General features: G+C 44.8%; 1 protein-coding gene across 11 annotated transcripts; it reads left to right on the forward strand.

Annotated features, from left to right (window-relative positions):
• The first annotated feature begins 1,811 nt into the window (after positions 1-1,811).
• On the forward strand, positions 1,812-15,348 carry LOC120812246 (uncharacterized). 11 transcript variants are annotated; one of them, XM_078097843.1, is made up of 19 exons: positions 1,812-1,893; positions 2,625-2,774; positions 4,223-4,366; positions 4,641-4,837; positions 4,999-5,082; positions 5,185-5,318; positions 5,490-5,581; positions 5,904-6,082; positions 6,337-6,469; positions 6,591-6,706; positions 6,932-7,125; positions 7,326-7,463; positions 7,921-8,075; positions 8,714-10,571; positions 10,680-11,800; positions 11,905-11,981; positions 13,129-13,251; positions 13,403-13,531; positions 13,626-15,348. In XM_078097843.1, the coding sequence occupies exons 2-19, from the start codon at positions 2,687-2,689 to the stop codon at positions 13,782-13,784; spliced, it is 5,121 nt and encodes a 1,706-aa protein (XP_077953969.1). In that variant the 5' UTR covers positions 1,812-1,893; positions 2,625-2,686; the 3' UTR covers positions 13,785-15,348. The 11 variants fall into 11 exon arrangements, with proteins under 11 accessions (XP_077953969.1, XP_077953970.1, XP_077953972.1 ...); XM_078097844.1 differs by having other exon boundaries at positions 1,814-2,131; XM_078097846.1 differs by having other exon boundaries at positions 1,814-2,131; positions 7,924-8,075.
• The last annotated feature ends 31 nt before the right edge of the window (positions 15,349-15,379 follow it).

The following is a 15,379-nucleotide window of genomic DNA, read 5'->3' on the forward strand; positions in this document are numbered from 1 at the left end:
CCAAATGATACATTAACAGTCACAAAATGCGTTACATTTTAATGGTAATGAAAAACTTCTAAAATATAAAGTGTAAAAAATGTCAAGAGAAGTAACATCTAACGTAATGGATCTGGCCCATTCATGCATGCCATATAGAATAAAGAATAGTGGCAGATAAAGGAAGCTACTTACCCAAGTTTTCTTTTGTATTAATCCTAAAATAAAATCACATAGAATTTCCGCCGATAGGACCAACTATCAATTAAAAAATCACATACATTTTTCCTCTAAAATGAATCATTGTGCACGGTTAAAGTTAAGTGCACATTGATGAAATTATATTGCCTACACCGACACAGACACACAAGTTCGGTTCACTTGCATTACTCCTACCATGCCCACTCCCCTGCATCTGCAACCTGACCTGGTTATGCAAATCGCAAAGAAACTATATTTAGAATACAGCCAATGGGCTGTCGCGTTTAAGTTGAACGCCGCATCAATTTTAGACAATCGACCAATAGAAAACGCGAGGAGGCGGGGCCGGCAAGGCCAGCACGCGCGGCTGACTTCGTGAGTTATAGTTGGGGTGCGGCGCGTTCAGTTCTGCACGTCGTACATTAGGAATAAACCATTATCTTATAACAGTGCCCCGTCCTCGCCGACCATATATCGCAAACTGAAACGTGAATCGGTCTTCCACCACCCTCGAAAAGACGCCGTGTGTTGCCCCAGCTGCTCCTGGAGGGGGATAAACCGACTTTAGGCGGTTTGACAGAGGTCGCCTCTACCCCTACAGCGTGAAGTGGTTGAACTCGGCTCGCTTGTGTACAGTGTTGCCATGAGCGGAGTGTGGATGTGCACGTACCAAGGAAGCAGCACATGACGGTGTGATCTGACAGTGACGACCAAGTGGAGGAGGAGAGGTGGTGGAGCACGATGTTCGAGGAGCACAATTATTTAATCAGAGTTAGGAATCCACGGAATTACAGTGCGCAGCATAAAAGACATTTGAGGCTAACAAATCAGAATTATATTTGTTTAATTTTTTCAATCGCTGCAGCACATGAATACAGTTATGTTTGGATACTTCAGTACAACCGCAGATATACGTACTATTTTTAGACAACTACTCATGACATGATTAATTAAAAAGGAAAATCTAAGAGCATCCCATGTTTGGATAAAGGCGAAACATTTATTTACTTTTCACTCGTTGACCCCCTTTCAATTTGTCAACCGAAACATGATGTTCTTCCCATGTTTTTGTGTTTATTTTTTTGTTCATAATATACAACAACATTTGGGATAAGATTTGTCTATTCTAGAGCTTTTCTCCTTGACAGTCTTTAACACAAAACGTGCTGTTGGATTATTCCCAACCAGGATACACATGACCTCATGACACAGTAGAAAATCGGGTTAGATCACGTTATGTAACCTGAGGTTTGGTCAAATCGGGGTTACCGCTGGGGGGCGACAGCATCACGGCCTGTTTGTTGTTTGAAACAATCGTTAATCTCTCAATCAGTTTGTAGTTAGGGTTCGGAGCTATGTGTAAAATATAACCATGTCCAAATGTTTTATTATTAACACGTTAAAAAGGTACACAGATTTTAAGATGTCTACTTTTACTCTAAAATCAGCACCGCAAACATTTGCTATTTGTTATCTCTTGTTGATCCACGTATCAAAACAATATAATGCGATTGAACATATCACTCTATACACATTTATAAATATATATATGAATATTCTGTGTTTTATATCTTCACCTGCTGCGTCTATAATAAAACGAGTACTGTCTCTTTAAGAGTTACAGTTGCGCTCTGCTGCCTTTTCCGTCTTCAGGCAGCCGGTGGTGTCAGTCATCAACCGTGGAGACTTCAAAAAATGACCGTGAATTACTGAGTAGGTTTTCAATTGTCGTGAAATGCTCGAATAAGGAACCGCAGTTATGAAGGTTGAATGGGGTTCTCGGGTGACGGCTCGCTCACGTCGCCCCGCAAACCGAGCGCCTTTGGCCGCAGTCCGAAGGAGCTTTTAGTGGACGTTTGCTAAATTTAGCCATTGTGAGCCAAGCTAACACGCTACACTGAAGCTAACGTTGACTGCTAGCATAAGTTGTTCTTTAACAACAGCGTTGAAGGTTAGTCCCGTGCTATTGTCAGTGCAAACATCTGTAGCACATACACATTTACAAATACACCACACGTACGTTTTATCCGAATTCTAAAGGTGCTTCGCTTTCTCCTTTTGTTTACAAATGTAGCTACAGCACAATCTGCAGGTTGACGCTCGCTAACGAGCTGTTAATAGCTAACCATTTTATTTTAAACTCGTTTTATTAATGCTGCTGTTTGGCAGTTTCTGAGCTACCCACGAGTTCCCAAGTGTTGGTTTGCAGTCTAAACTCCCAGCGTGGACTAATGTCATTGTGGATGAATATATTTCCTTCAGCTCCTGCCCACTTCTAAGCAGTGAGCAGACTTGGGCTACATGCAACCACCACACTCACACTCTTTATGAGATTCTATCACACTAATTTTTGTGATGCTTGTTTTTGAATATTTGTTTTCAATAGAAATCCATTGATTTTTCTGTTAAATAACAATACCTGTAATTCTGGTCCGCTCTCGAAGGATTCCTTCAAAGTAAAGCTGTCAAGAAATTGTTGTGGCAGTATTTTTTCTGATGGTCAGCGATGGATGAAGACGACAGCCAAGATGAGCTGATCAACCGCAGCGCGTCCCACAGCAAAGGGAAGAGGACCGCGCTGTGGGACATCTCAGGTAGTCCGTGCAACACTTCTCCAGCAGGGCCGAGATCCTCCTTGTGGCACTGGCACTCAGTGCCACAACTCGCGCAAGTGAGTGGCAACGCCATCCCGAGTGGGCGGAGCCAGGCTTTCCCGGAAACGGCCGTTGTTTGTGCGACAGGTTAGCTGCCGTAAAGATGTTTTTTGTAGTTCTTTTTTATTTTATTTCATGTTTTTTGTATTTATTTTATTTTATTTGATACACTACATATTTCCCACCTCTATCTCAAGTCCGACATATTCCGCTGGGGGGGTTGGGGAGGGGGGCGCAGACGGGGGTGTTCCGCGGGGGGGATCGGCGGTGTGTAATTCAGTGGCACTCAGTGGCCACAGTGGCACATCAGTGGCCACTCTGGCAATTCATTGGCAACCTGTTAGTCCTCAAAGCGGCACTCGATCCGAGAGGCTGCCGAGCTGTTTCTTGTTTTTTATTTACTTGAGTGGGGTTTTGTTTTTCAATTTATTGGGTTTGTTGAGCATGTTGTTTTGTTATTCTAGGACTTGCACTTATTTTTCCTATTGCCACTTGTCAGATGATATCCAAGCTGCCACAATAATACCTCTAGATGTTAGAATTTATTCCAAAAATACTCTTTTTAAGGTTATTTTATTCTGTTAGATTTTTTATGAAAAGTGCTATTGGAACAGAAATTCAGTTACACATGAAAGCATTTATATTTTCCTAATCAATAGAGCTGAAGTTGTCATAATTGGTACCATTAGAAGAATTAAATGAGACGCAGAGACTGTCAGGAAGGATATATATCCTATATATATATATATATATATATATATATATATATATATATATATATATATATATATATATATATATATATATATATATATATATGAAATAACAAATGTAAACAAAAAGAACATTAACAATAATATAAACATGTAAAAACAGCATGAAAATAAATTTTAAAAATGAACTAGTCCCACTCTTTGAACATATTTCATATATATATATAGGATATATATCCTTCCTGACAGTCTCTGCGTCTCATTTAATTCTTCTAATGGTCCCACTTATGACAACTTCAGCTCTATTGATTAGGAAAATATTAATGCTTTCATGTGTAACTGAATTTCTGTTCCAATAGCACTTTTCATAAAAAATATAACAATAAAATAACCTTAAAAAGAGTATTTTTGGAATAAATTCTAACATCTAGAGGTGGGAAAGCCTGGCTCCGCCCACTCGGCGTGGCGTTGCGACGCCCGCACCTTACTTGACGCGAGTTGTGCCAATGAGAGCCACTGAGTGCCACTGCGTGCCACTACCACAAGGAAGATCTCGCTGTCTCTTCACTTTTGGTTGTGTGTAAGGTGACAAACTGATGGGGAGAACGAGCACCGAATGTCATCCGCTCCCACGACACACGTTACTAAGGCTGCATGCATTTGTGCTCCTTTCAGATGACTCAGACAGTGGTGAAGAGGAGTCTGAGGAGGGAGAATCTGACAGTGGTGAGGAAGAAGAAGAAGAAGAAGAGGGGCATCGAGATGGAGAGGATGACGAAGAAGACGACGATGAGGAGGAGGAAGACGAGGTGGAAGATGGTAAAAGTGACATACTTTTTACAAAATGGCCGAATATTGTTATACGGTCTTTTCTATAATTAAAATATGCACTTTGTTTTGATATGCTCATATTTTCGCTCACATAAGTTGTAGCGTATAGAGCCTTTGTTTTCCTGTAGAGTTGAAAGTGGAAAAATAACCTTCTGCAGTACGCTAAAAACACTTCTTTGTATTATGTTTCTTTGTGCTGAAATAACCTCTTTTAATATAGTATGTATAGTACAATCACAACGGATTTCAACACTTCCATCAGATGGCGTCGAGGAGGGAGATACTAAGGCCGAGGATGGAGCTTCTGGGGGAATCCCTATTGATCTTGCGGAGATGAGCTCGGATGAGGATGCAGAAAAGTGTCCCATCTGCCTTAACTCATTCAGCAGCCAGCCTGTTGCAACACCAGAGAGCTGCGAGCACTACTTCTGCCTCGACTGCATCCTCGCATGGGCCAAGGTGGGTCCCACATAATGTCGAACAGGCCCAAAGAGAAAGCCCTTTGTTGGAAAGCACCTTGTGTCTTTTGATTAGCAGTAAATCCTCTGCACTCAAGAAGCATCCGTGGTGAAGGAAGCTCAGTGATTGATTTCGATTCCTTTTGTTTACCCGCTTTTCAGAATGCCAACTCTTGTCCCGTAGACCGCATTGCCTTCAATAGCATATACCTAAGAAAATGTTATGGAGGCAAGGTGAAGAAAATGGTGAGTGCGTTCAGTCTTGGTAGCTTCACTCCTGAAACTCTTGTTACACCCGTCCAAGCGATAAACATCATTTTGTGTGGCCGGTTTGTTTTCTTCCTTTAGATCACGGTACAAAAGCCCGTGAAGGAAGGGCTAGAGGAAGTAATCGATGTGGACCTGGAGCAGACCAGATGTGAAGTCTGTAGGGGGAGTGACCACGAGGACCGTCTCTTGCTCTGCGATGGCTGTGATGCTGGGTGAGACAGATATGTTGAACCTAAATAACCCTCTCTTAGTCAGCTTTTATTCAATATTATGCACCTAAATAACCCGCTCTTAGTCAGCTTTTATTCAATATTATGAACCTAAATAACCCTCTCTTAGTCAGCTTTTATTGTGTGATTTCGTTATGCCTTTTTGTTCCACAGGTATCACATGGAATGTCTCACGCCCCCCCTTGACTCTGTTCCTGTGGAGGAATGGTTCTGCCCTGGATGTGAAGCCAGCAATCGTCACTCAAGTACGACTTTAAATTATTTGCAAAAAAAAAGAGCTCAAACTATATTTTGCACTTATTAGTCCTTTACAGACTGGACACAAATGACCATATATGATGTATTTCAATTAATTCACTTCACTATGCTTTTTGTTTTGTATTTGTCACTTTGTGCATTTCATCTCGATTAAAAAGCGCAATACTTGGCATCTCCTGATTCCTTATATTAGAGGGGCCATGTTTTAGAAATAGTTTGCGCTACTTGGTATTTATTTTGACAAGTGGTAGAAAAAAAACAGAACACTTTGTTGACAACAAGTCAGACGTTAAAATATTTTTGCCTCAGGGGCTTCAGCTGATGATGTGAGTGATGCAGAGAGCCTGCCATCTACTGCCCGCCCTGCCACCAGTCGCCCCCAGTCCGCCGCTGCAGGTCCCACCAGAGCTATTGCCCGAACTCAGCAGAGCGAGAGGGTTCGAGCAAACGTCAATCGCCATCGCATCACACAGGCACGCTCATCGCAGGTTTGGCATGAGGCGTCACGCTTTGGTGTTGGCTTACTTTCTAACTAACCTCCACTGCATTTTTTGGGCTGAATATCGGCTGACTCATTGAGTTGTGCGTTTGTGTGATGTACTTTAGCGTAGCTCACAGTAGAAATGGTTACATGTGGTTTGGACATTTGTTGAGTTCGATTGGGGATTGAAGTGCTTGCGTTTAGGCAGCAACGTTTTGTCAAAGCGTACTAGCTGAGTGATGCAAACGTTTATCTTCCTAGCTGGCTCCCACGTATCTGATTCAGTCCAATTGGCTGGACGATACTATCAATGCCGTTGTGTCCGGGCTCAACACGGCCGTGTATATACGGGACTTGACACCTCGTGTCCCATCCATCAGCAGGCGCAAGACCGGTATGTCGTCCCACACGCACACATTCACAACTGTTTTCTGATAGTTATCACATGCACACGCATGAACAAACAGACAATCGAGAGACGTTTGTAAGGTGGGACGTCTTGTACGACTTTACAGGGAAGCGCAGAGGAAAGGTAAGAAGGAGGAAGACGTCCTCTGCTACGGGTAAATCCGGTACAGGAGTCCATAGGCGGAGACGGAAAATGAGAAGCACTAAATCCCGAAAAAATCTGGTGAGTGTGTCTCAAAGACCCGTGTTGACCGTTCACATAATTGGATTTTAAATGTTTCACTCAATGAATCTTAACATGTAAATGTCAGCCATGAATGTTGCATTAGAAGGATTTTTAATAATGAGTTTCCATAAATAATTAATAACACCCAATCATTTTATGCATGTTGTAGTTGTGAGATGCTTTTCTCTCTCGAACACTATACCCATTTTTTTCTCCCACTAGATGTTGCAAAAGGCTGCCACCCCTCGGGGCCGTATCGCCAGTAATCTCAGAATTGTAAAGGACACAAAGAACTCTTCGCTTCCTACAGTCTACCGGCCGTCAGAGCAAACGCTGAGCAGCATGCGCGCTGACATAGGTGCAGCATCCCTCTCCATCTATGGAGATCCATTCGACCTGGATCCATTTGTGGATCGGTAAGAAGACTTGTGCATTCCTGAAGGGCTGACCCAAATAGCAAACTCTAATATCTATTGTTTTTAATATTGCATATTGAGCAAGTACTGCATAGAGATGGCTGCTAGTAGCACTCACACACAGTATCCTCAATCCCAGTAACTCCTTTGTGTGCAGCTGAGCATACAGTTTTAATCTGAAAGCAAATGGTGTCTTACAGTATCGATTTGAACAGCGACGGGGAAGGACAGCAGGCCCGTGTTACAACGCTCTTGGAGGCCAAGAGACGAGGAATCTCTCGCTCCGCTCTTCGCTCCCACCAGCCGGTAGCTCGCCCAGTCACTGCAGGTGTTTCCAGGTAACATCAGCTTTAACAGGAAGTGTAAGGGTTGGTTATCCAGAACCGGTCTTATTTGGGAATGTTCCATATTTGTAGATAGCGGGCTAATGTGTTGATGCTTAATCAACGGCGAATGTGACCAACAATTTACTGTAGCATGTTATAATAATTTAGGGTTTTCTCAATAGAAGTTATAATGATGACCCAGAAATGATTGTAAACAATGTCCATCACATCATAGAGAACATTTATCAAACAGTACCTTGCTTTTTAGGACATTACATTCAGCAGATTTAGACAAAAGTCCTTTGTCGATTAAGACGATTAAGTGTGTAATCATTTAGGTTAAGAACCAAATATAATGAGCATTAAAACTGAGAAAATAAACAGCAATTCCAAAGACTATTACAAATCAGAATCGTAATTGGAAGTGGAATAGGATTAACGCGATTAAAGGTTTGCTCTGCTTTACCAGCAGAGGTATGAATATCCACCAATCAGGGGGCGATGTGGAGGTTTCTCCTGTACCCGACCTCCTGAGCAGCATCCTGTCGGGACAGAGTGTCCTCTTGATGGACAGCTCTGATGTCGTTATTAATCGGGATGGTACCCTTAAAGCTATAAACCCAAGTAAGTGTGTGTGTTTGTGTGTGTGTGTGTGTGTGTGGCACATTTTTAAACACAAAATCTAATCAGTAATACTGAATTACATTTGTTATAGCTGTTGGTTTGAAGACACTTGGTGGTTTGTGAGACTAATAGAGGACAAGAGATCCGACTTCATCGTAATTGTTCCTTTTTGAAATATCAAATTATCAAACTAATAATACTAAACCGAGCCATCCTGCAAAGCTCGCCTGAAAAGAATCCAAAGTTAGTACCTTTTCTAATTCATTTGATCAAATTATTGCTGTATCCTGTTGCTTATAATTGTGTTATAAATATTTTGTAAATGTGTTGTTGGTATTTCCAAACTATTTATATGTGAATGCAATAAATAGTGAATAATGAGGGAAAACCAAGCGCTTGGTTGTGCAGGTCAGGTTAGGGAATATTTAAGTTATTTCTCACTCACTCTCAGCTGACTGACTGCCTGAGTCTGCTGCTCTTCTTTTATTGTTATCCCCTGTAACACTGTGACGTGTTACTCCTGAATAATTTCTGTGAGCAATATATAAATTAGTATAATCTGACGAGGAATGCAGAAAAGCCAGAAATCCTCCCACTCTTTAAGTGAGTTGATCCTTTCTAAATTCCTTGTGTTACAGCGATGCCGTCCGCGTTAAATCCAAGTTGCAGTAGTTCAGGAGACGCCGGCGCCCAGCTCAGCCCGGGGATGTCGCCGAACCAGGGAGACGCTGCTCAGTCTTCCAGCTCCAACGGAGACCTCGCGGGGTCCTCCCACAGGTCTATGAACAGAACTACCCCCCAGAGCTCTTCTCGCTTGCCCCCCCAGATGCCCTGCTCAGCCAGCCACATCCACCCACCCTCCCATTCGGACTTGCCACCCAGAGGTCATCCGAGGCTCCAGCCGCCTCGTCCATTAGGACCCACACGCCCTCCTGGTCACTGGAGAAACGTCGGCGTTGAGGAGCCCGATCCCTCTTTCTCCATCCACCCTGCGCTCAGCTCCGCCTCCAAGAGTAAGGGAGGGGCCTCATCCCGGTCCCAGCCTCAAAAAGCAACTACGAAGCCCGCGTGGGTAGATGTGTCAGTGCTTCCCAGGATACCAAAAATAAAAAGGGAGAGCAGTGGCATCGCACAGGAAGGCACTAGCCACGGCGGCAGCAATAAAAGCAGCAGTGGCGGCGGCGGGACAGGCAATGGTAGTAATTCTGCCAGCGGTAGTAATGGTTACCGTGTGCCAGAGATGGGCATTACCAGCTTTGCTCGGGACAAGGGGAGGCAGCAAAGTGTGAACCGGCAAAAGGGTCGGCCCGATGGATCCGGCTCCTCCTCAACCTTCTCCAACTCGTTCTCCTCCTCCTCTTCTTCTTCTTGGTCCCCCGGCGGCTCTTTTGCCAGCCACCCGCATTACTCCCTTCCTTCCTCGTCATCGTCGGCGGTAAGCTTCCGCATTAACTCCAGCGGGAACTCCTGGCAGTCGAGGCAGCTGAGCAGCTCGTCGTCCGCGGCTGCTGGAGGCGGTGCGCAGACACCTCGGAGTGCAAAGGCAGATGAGGCAAAAAGGCGGCAGATGCACAGGGACAAAAATATGCTGCTGGCATCACTCGTGCTGGGCAGTAAGGAGCCAGACAGTGAGACCATCTATGATCCCTTTGATCCCACACTGTCAGACTCCAGCAGCTCAGGTGGCGAAGCTGAGAGCGCAGCCCTGGAGGTGCACGCGCATCATCCCGCACTTCAGGGGAAGCCTCCCGGTTTGGCCAATAAAAAGGTACTTGTGAAAAGCGAGCGGGACCTCGTTAGTGTGAAAGCTGAAAGGCAGGAGGTCGACGTCTCACAGAAAGAACCAAGAAGAACGGGTGCTCAGCAGAAGGCCAGATGCTCAGAGGACAATGTCAAGGTAGAAAAAGAACGTAGATCAATAGACATCAAGACTGAGAAACAAACGTCGTTACTCGCCACTTCCAAAGTGAAGACTGAGCCCGGGTTAGTGGACACAGGAGTAGATGAAAGGTTTGGTTGCAGCGGAAAAAGTTTCAAGTCAGAGAAAGCGGATGACGCCACAGCCGCTTATCAAAGTCTGCGTCCTTTAAAGACTGAGAGAGAGGCCCTCGAGGAGGAGAGTGGACAAAGTGTTGACTGTGAGAGCAGTTCATCAGCCCCGAGCGCCGCCCCCACCGAGAAGAACCTCAAGCTTGAAACAAAGTCAGATTCCAAACCCTCTCCCGCGTCAAAAGATTTAGGCCACGAGAAGAATTCCTTCAGGGCTGCAAAGGAGATACGCTGTAGCAGTTCAGAGAGGGACAGAGACGGTAGAGCAGACCATCGGGCCGCGGGCCAGGAAGGCCGACTGAGAGGGAAGGAGAAGGAAAGAGAACGGAGCTCCAAAGAGACGACGAGAAGGGCGCGCTCGACTTCAGAAAGTTCCCAGTGGAATTCCCCAGATGAGACTCGCAAGAAGAGACGGCGGTCCAGATCCAGAGACAGGAGGCGATCTAGGTAAGTACATAACACTGTTTCCAATATTCATGGCGTCAACTGTTTAGTAGCTGTCAGTTTGTTGCGGAGATCTTTTTTTTTTTATGAGGAGTAAGCGGGTTTTTTCAGGTCTGGTTCCAGCTCCAGCAGCAAAGAGCGTTCAAGGAAGAAGAAACCAAAACAAAAGAGCAAGGAGAGCTCTGATGACCGAGAGAGAGACTGTGACAGAAGACGGGTGTCAACGGACAAGAGACGCGGCCGGTCCAGGTCCAGGTCACAGGAAAAAAAACATGTACGGTCTTGCTCCAGATCCCGATCCCGATCGAGGGAAAGGAGGAAAGACCACACGCAACTGCAACCATCGTCCCTCTCCTCCAGAGACAAGGAGTCACAGTCAAGAGAGAGGAAGGGACACGGGTCTAGATCAAGCTCAAGAGAGAAAAAGAAAGAAGGGTCACCTGTGTCCTCTAAAGACACAAAACTCTTACAAGGCAAGAAAAAAGACAAGGATGTCAGTCAAAGCTCCCTCAAAGACGACAAAGCTGCCGCAGCGACTAAACTGAGATCTGCCGCCACTGAAATTAGAAAGAAAGACAAAGACGGCTTGAGCGCAACCGTGGAAATAGTGAAAGAGATAAAGATTGAAAAAGAAATTAAGAAAGAAAAACAACAATCTCTTGACATGTTTGAAGACAGCTCTCCTGCGCAACAAATCAAGAAAGAAGAACCCGACGCTCGTCGTCCGACCGCAGCTAAAAGTGTAGACGAGGAGGGAAGCAGAGAAGACCCCATTAAGACGGAGATGTTTGAAATCAAGACGGAGACCTGTGAAGCCCCCTTCGTTAAATCTGAGCCAGGTTCCCCAGAGTTGTGCTACTTCACCTCGTCCCCTGCCCCGACCACGGCAGACGCTCCCCGGGAAGCGCCGGCCGCTGCGTCTCACGCAGAGTCCACGGCCCCCGTGGGACAACCGGGCGCCTCTAGGCTGTCTCTCCCTGTGAAGCAGGAAGTTCTGCATCCCTCAGACGACTACGACTTTAACGTGGACGTCATGCTGGACAACCTGGTCCGTGTGAAGTCTGAGTGCGCAGGGGAAAGCGCCGCGTGCGTCAAACAAAAGCGGGAGGTCGGAGAGGAGAAGAAAGAACCGGTGTCTGCTGCAGGGGGAGCAAAAGCTAAGGCTCAGGTGAAAAGGGTTACCTGGAACATACAGGAGCCTGAGGGGCCTCAGCCACAGAAATCTGCAAGCAGTAAGTGTTGCCGCTTCATTGCTCCACTTTTTATTCTTTCTGACGCACACGTTCAACTTGTGGAGAACTTCATCTTGACGTTCTCTGGATTTTGTCTTGCGTAGAGCTTTCTCTGTACAAATTGAAGCTGAAGCAGGAAGGAGCTCGCAGACCGTCTTCAACCGTCCAGACCTCCGGTCAGGTAGGACGTAGTCCTGCGTTATCGCGGAGACGGCCTAACATTCCTGCAGACTAGTATTTTTCGTCATCAAGTGTACAAAGAGGTTAAATGACCAGAAGGTGGCAGTGTTTATCCAGAGGAGGCAGATGTGTTCTCTCTACAGTTTGCTTCGTCATGGTCGATACTGAAGTAGTTTCGGACAACAAAAGTAAAGTATTCTTTGAAAATTACAATGGAAAACAGTTGTCTACACATTTAATCACACATTCCCTACTAAGTCCTCTGTCGTTCCTGCCAAAGCTTTGGACTACAAAATGAGACTATGTGTATTTTGAAATGCAGTGCATCCGGAAAGTATTCACAGCGTCTCACATTTTGTTATGTTACAGCCTTATTCCAAAAGTACGATGCCACAAGCTTGGCACACCCGTTTCTGGGAAGTTCCTCCCATTCTTCTTTGCAGAACCTCTCAAGTTGCATCAGGTCGGATGGGGAGAGTCATTGCGCAGCCATTTTCAGTCAGGGCTCCGATCCGGACATTCAGAGTTGTCCTTTGTTGTCCTAGCTGTGCTTCGGTTTGCTGTCCTGTTGAAAGATGAACCGTCGCCCCAGTCTGAGGTCCACAGCGCTCTGGGGCAGGTTTTCATCGAGGATGTCCATGTGCATTGCTGCATTCTGGGTCTCCTCCCAGACTAAGGCCCTTCTCCACAGAATATTCCCTGCGCTTGATGGTTTGTGCTCTGACATGCACGGTCACCTGTGGGACCTGGTGTAGACAGGTCTGTGTGTGCCTTTCCCAATCACATGCACTCAGGTGAATATAGCAGGGTGTACTCACCACTCAGGGGTGATCAGTGGAAACAGGATGCACCTTGGCTCGCTGTTTTGTTTTTAATAGATTTGCAAAAAATTCCCCAAACCCCTTTTCACTTTCATTATGCGGTGGTGTGTAGACTTTTAAGAAAGAAACATGTCTTTCCAGTTTGAAATAAGGCTGCAACATAACATTGTGTAGATCGTGAAGCGCTGTGAATACTTTCCGGATGCACTCTTATCACCGATCAACAATGGGAAGTTATAATGGCCATTCTTCACCATTTTCCCACATTATGTTAAAATAAAATGTAAAATCTCTCTTCATTCCTATAATCTCTATTTACTTAAACAGGAAATCCCCGGAGCTGCCAGACACCCCTCCAAGACCACTGCTGTTGGTCCGCTCAGTTCCTCCTCGACATCCGAAGGGGAGCAAGGAGACGCGGAGGAAGGGGATTTGCCGAGGAAAGACCAGGTGACCCCGGCTTATGAATCCATAGGCTTTGAACAGTCAACGAATCTTTGGTTGTAAATAAATGTCCCTACGCCCACTACAGCATGCTAAATAATAGCCAGCGTACTAATTAATAGAACCGCTAATTTTGCTGTTTTACTTTTGCCGTCAGTATTTGAAGAAGCTGCACATGCAGGAGCGAGCTGTGGAAGAGGTGAAGCTTGCCATCAAGCCTTTCTACCAGAGGAGGGACATCGACAAGGACGAGTACAAAGAGATCCTACGCAAAGCCGTCCAGAAGGTGGGTTCACATGTGGTTTTGTCGCCGACCGCCGATCAACTTAAAACGGGACCAGAATTGACATGTGCGACTGTGTTGTGTTCCTGGTCATCAGGTGTGCCACAGCAAGAGTGGGGAGATCAACCCTGTGAAGGTGGGCAATCTGGTCAAGGCATACGTGGACAAATACAAACACGCAAGGAAACGCAGGAAAGGAGAGGACTCGGGACAGGCACAGGAGGCCGAGGATGGGAGGACCTCTGACAGCCCATGAGGGGGCGTAACAAAAAGGCGAGGACGGCTCCAAGCACTAAATGTTTCACTTTGTGTCCTGCCACCATCAAACTCGGGCTAACACACTTGTGACGGCTGCTTGAGATTTTGCTCAAAGCTTCGATATGGAACACTTCCTGTAAAGTCGAGCTGTCTATCCTGAAGTTTGAGGACAAACTTTGAATTTGTTTCCGTTGACCACATGATCTCTGCCTGATGACGTAGTGCGCCTTGACCGGCCCCACTCCGGCTCAGCGACTTCCTGGGAGACCTTGAGGTTGTGCCTTGAAGAGGCAAACCTCAAAGCCCCCTCATGAAGCGCTGAACCAGGGAGGATGCTGCCTGGGCTTTGACTTCCATGTGTCGGTTTTTTTATCTGTGGGATTAAAGGAGTATTTATCAGTGGCAAACCTGAGAAATGCGAAGGATGCACATCAAAGACATCCTTCAAAAACAACACTGTTATGCAATTTTTGTAGAACATTTATGAGTAGGGTAATTGTTCAATTTTAGATTTGGTTGTAAATAATATAGATTTGATTTATAGATTTATATATATATATATATATATAATCTCAACTTTTGTTCCTTTCATCTGTTTACTGACATTCTGCCTGTTGCGAATGACATAAATGATTTGAGTTCATAGTTGATTGTGTTTTGTATTTTAAAGGCTCTGTTGACATCCCTCGTGGCCATGAGCTGAATCTGCTCCAGCATACTGCAGGCAAACTCTTTCTCAGCAGTTTGAAAGGAACAGTCTCTTCTTTTCAGGCAGATGCGTTTATGTTCAGAACAAACCTTTTGAATCGTATCTGTTTTTTCAGCAATTTACTGGTTTTAGAGAACCAGGGAATGTCGTGTATTGTTCAAGATGGTAGGCATAAACGAACACGTTAACAAATGGAAATAATGAGAAGGATGATATTAATGTAACATTTCCTTCAATGGATCACCACTCAAGAATTCATTGGGTAGATTTTATTTGTGCAAGAAAGGGAATAATACACACTTCATGTCTCAGTGGCTGAGCTGCAGTCAGATTATTATAATGTTCTTATTTTTTCACCGCCTTACCTGGTGCTCATGTACACAAACATTTAAACTACAGGGTTGTTTTTTTATTTTGTATTTGATGTATATATTAGTGTTAATGCCACGCTTTTGTGAGATAAAAATATATAATCTGTTTTTTTTTTTTAAAGGAATATGCAACACTTTAAGGTCGATATGAAAAACACCACACGGCCTTTTAGTTGTCAGTATTATAGGAATACGTTCTGTTTGCCTGCAGTACTTCTCACTGTGGATTCATCGTCCTAAAGCCAACTCATTTTGCATGTCCACCATTTTGTTGTCTCCAGTAGTTTGTTAAGCGGCGGGCGGACTTGTTCTTTGTTGTCACGTTTAAGCCGGCTTTATAAAGATGAGTGGTAGAGGAATCTACAAAAACAGGTGCTCATGTTTATCTGAATGTGTTTCACTTTTTCAGCATTTACTTGATCAGACAGGTCAGCTGTTTCTAAGAGAAAACACAAATATGAGTAAATCACTGAGGATATAAACAAGGTTTCGTCTCAGTTTGATGCTTTACCT

The sequence above is a fragment of the Gasterosteus aculeatus genome, chromosome Y, assembly GCF_964276395.1.
Source record: "Gasterosteus aculeatus chromosome Y, fGasAcu3.hap1.1, whole genome shotgun sequence".
Lineage (NCBI taxonomy): Eukaryota > Metazoa > Chordata > Actinopteri > Perciformes > Gasterosteidae > Gasterosteus > Gasterosteus aculeatus.

Coding starts and splice junctions, on each gene's coding strand:
- LOC120812246 (XM_078097839.1), top strand. CDS start 2,687: ATGGATGAAGACGACAGCCAAGATGAGCTGATCAACCGCAGCGCGTCC. Junction 4,367..4,640: donor GGAAGACGAGGTGGAAGATG/GTAAAAGTGACA, acceptor CACTTCCATCAG/ATGGCGTCGAGGAGGGAGAT. Junction 11,801..11,904: donor GCCACAGAAATCTGCAAGCA/GTAAGTGTTGCC, acceptor TGTCTTGCGTAG/AGCTTTCTCTGTACAAATTG.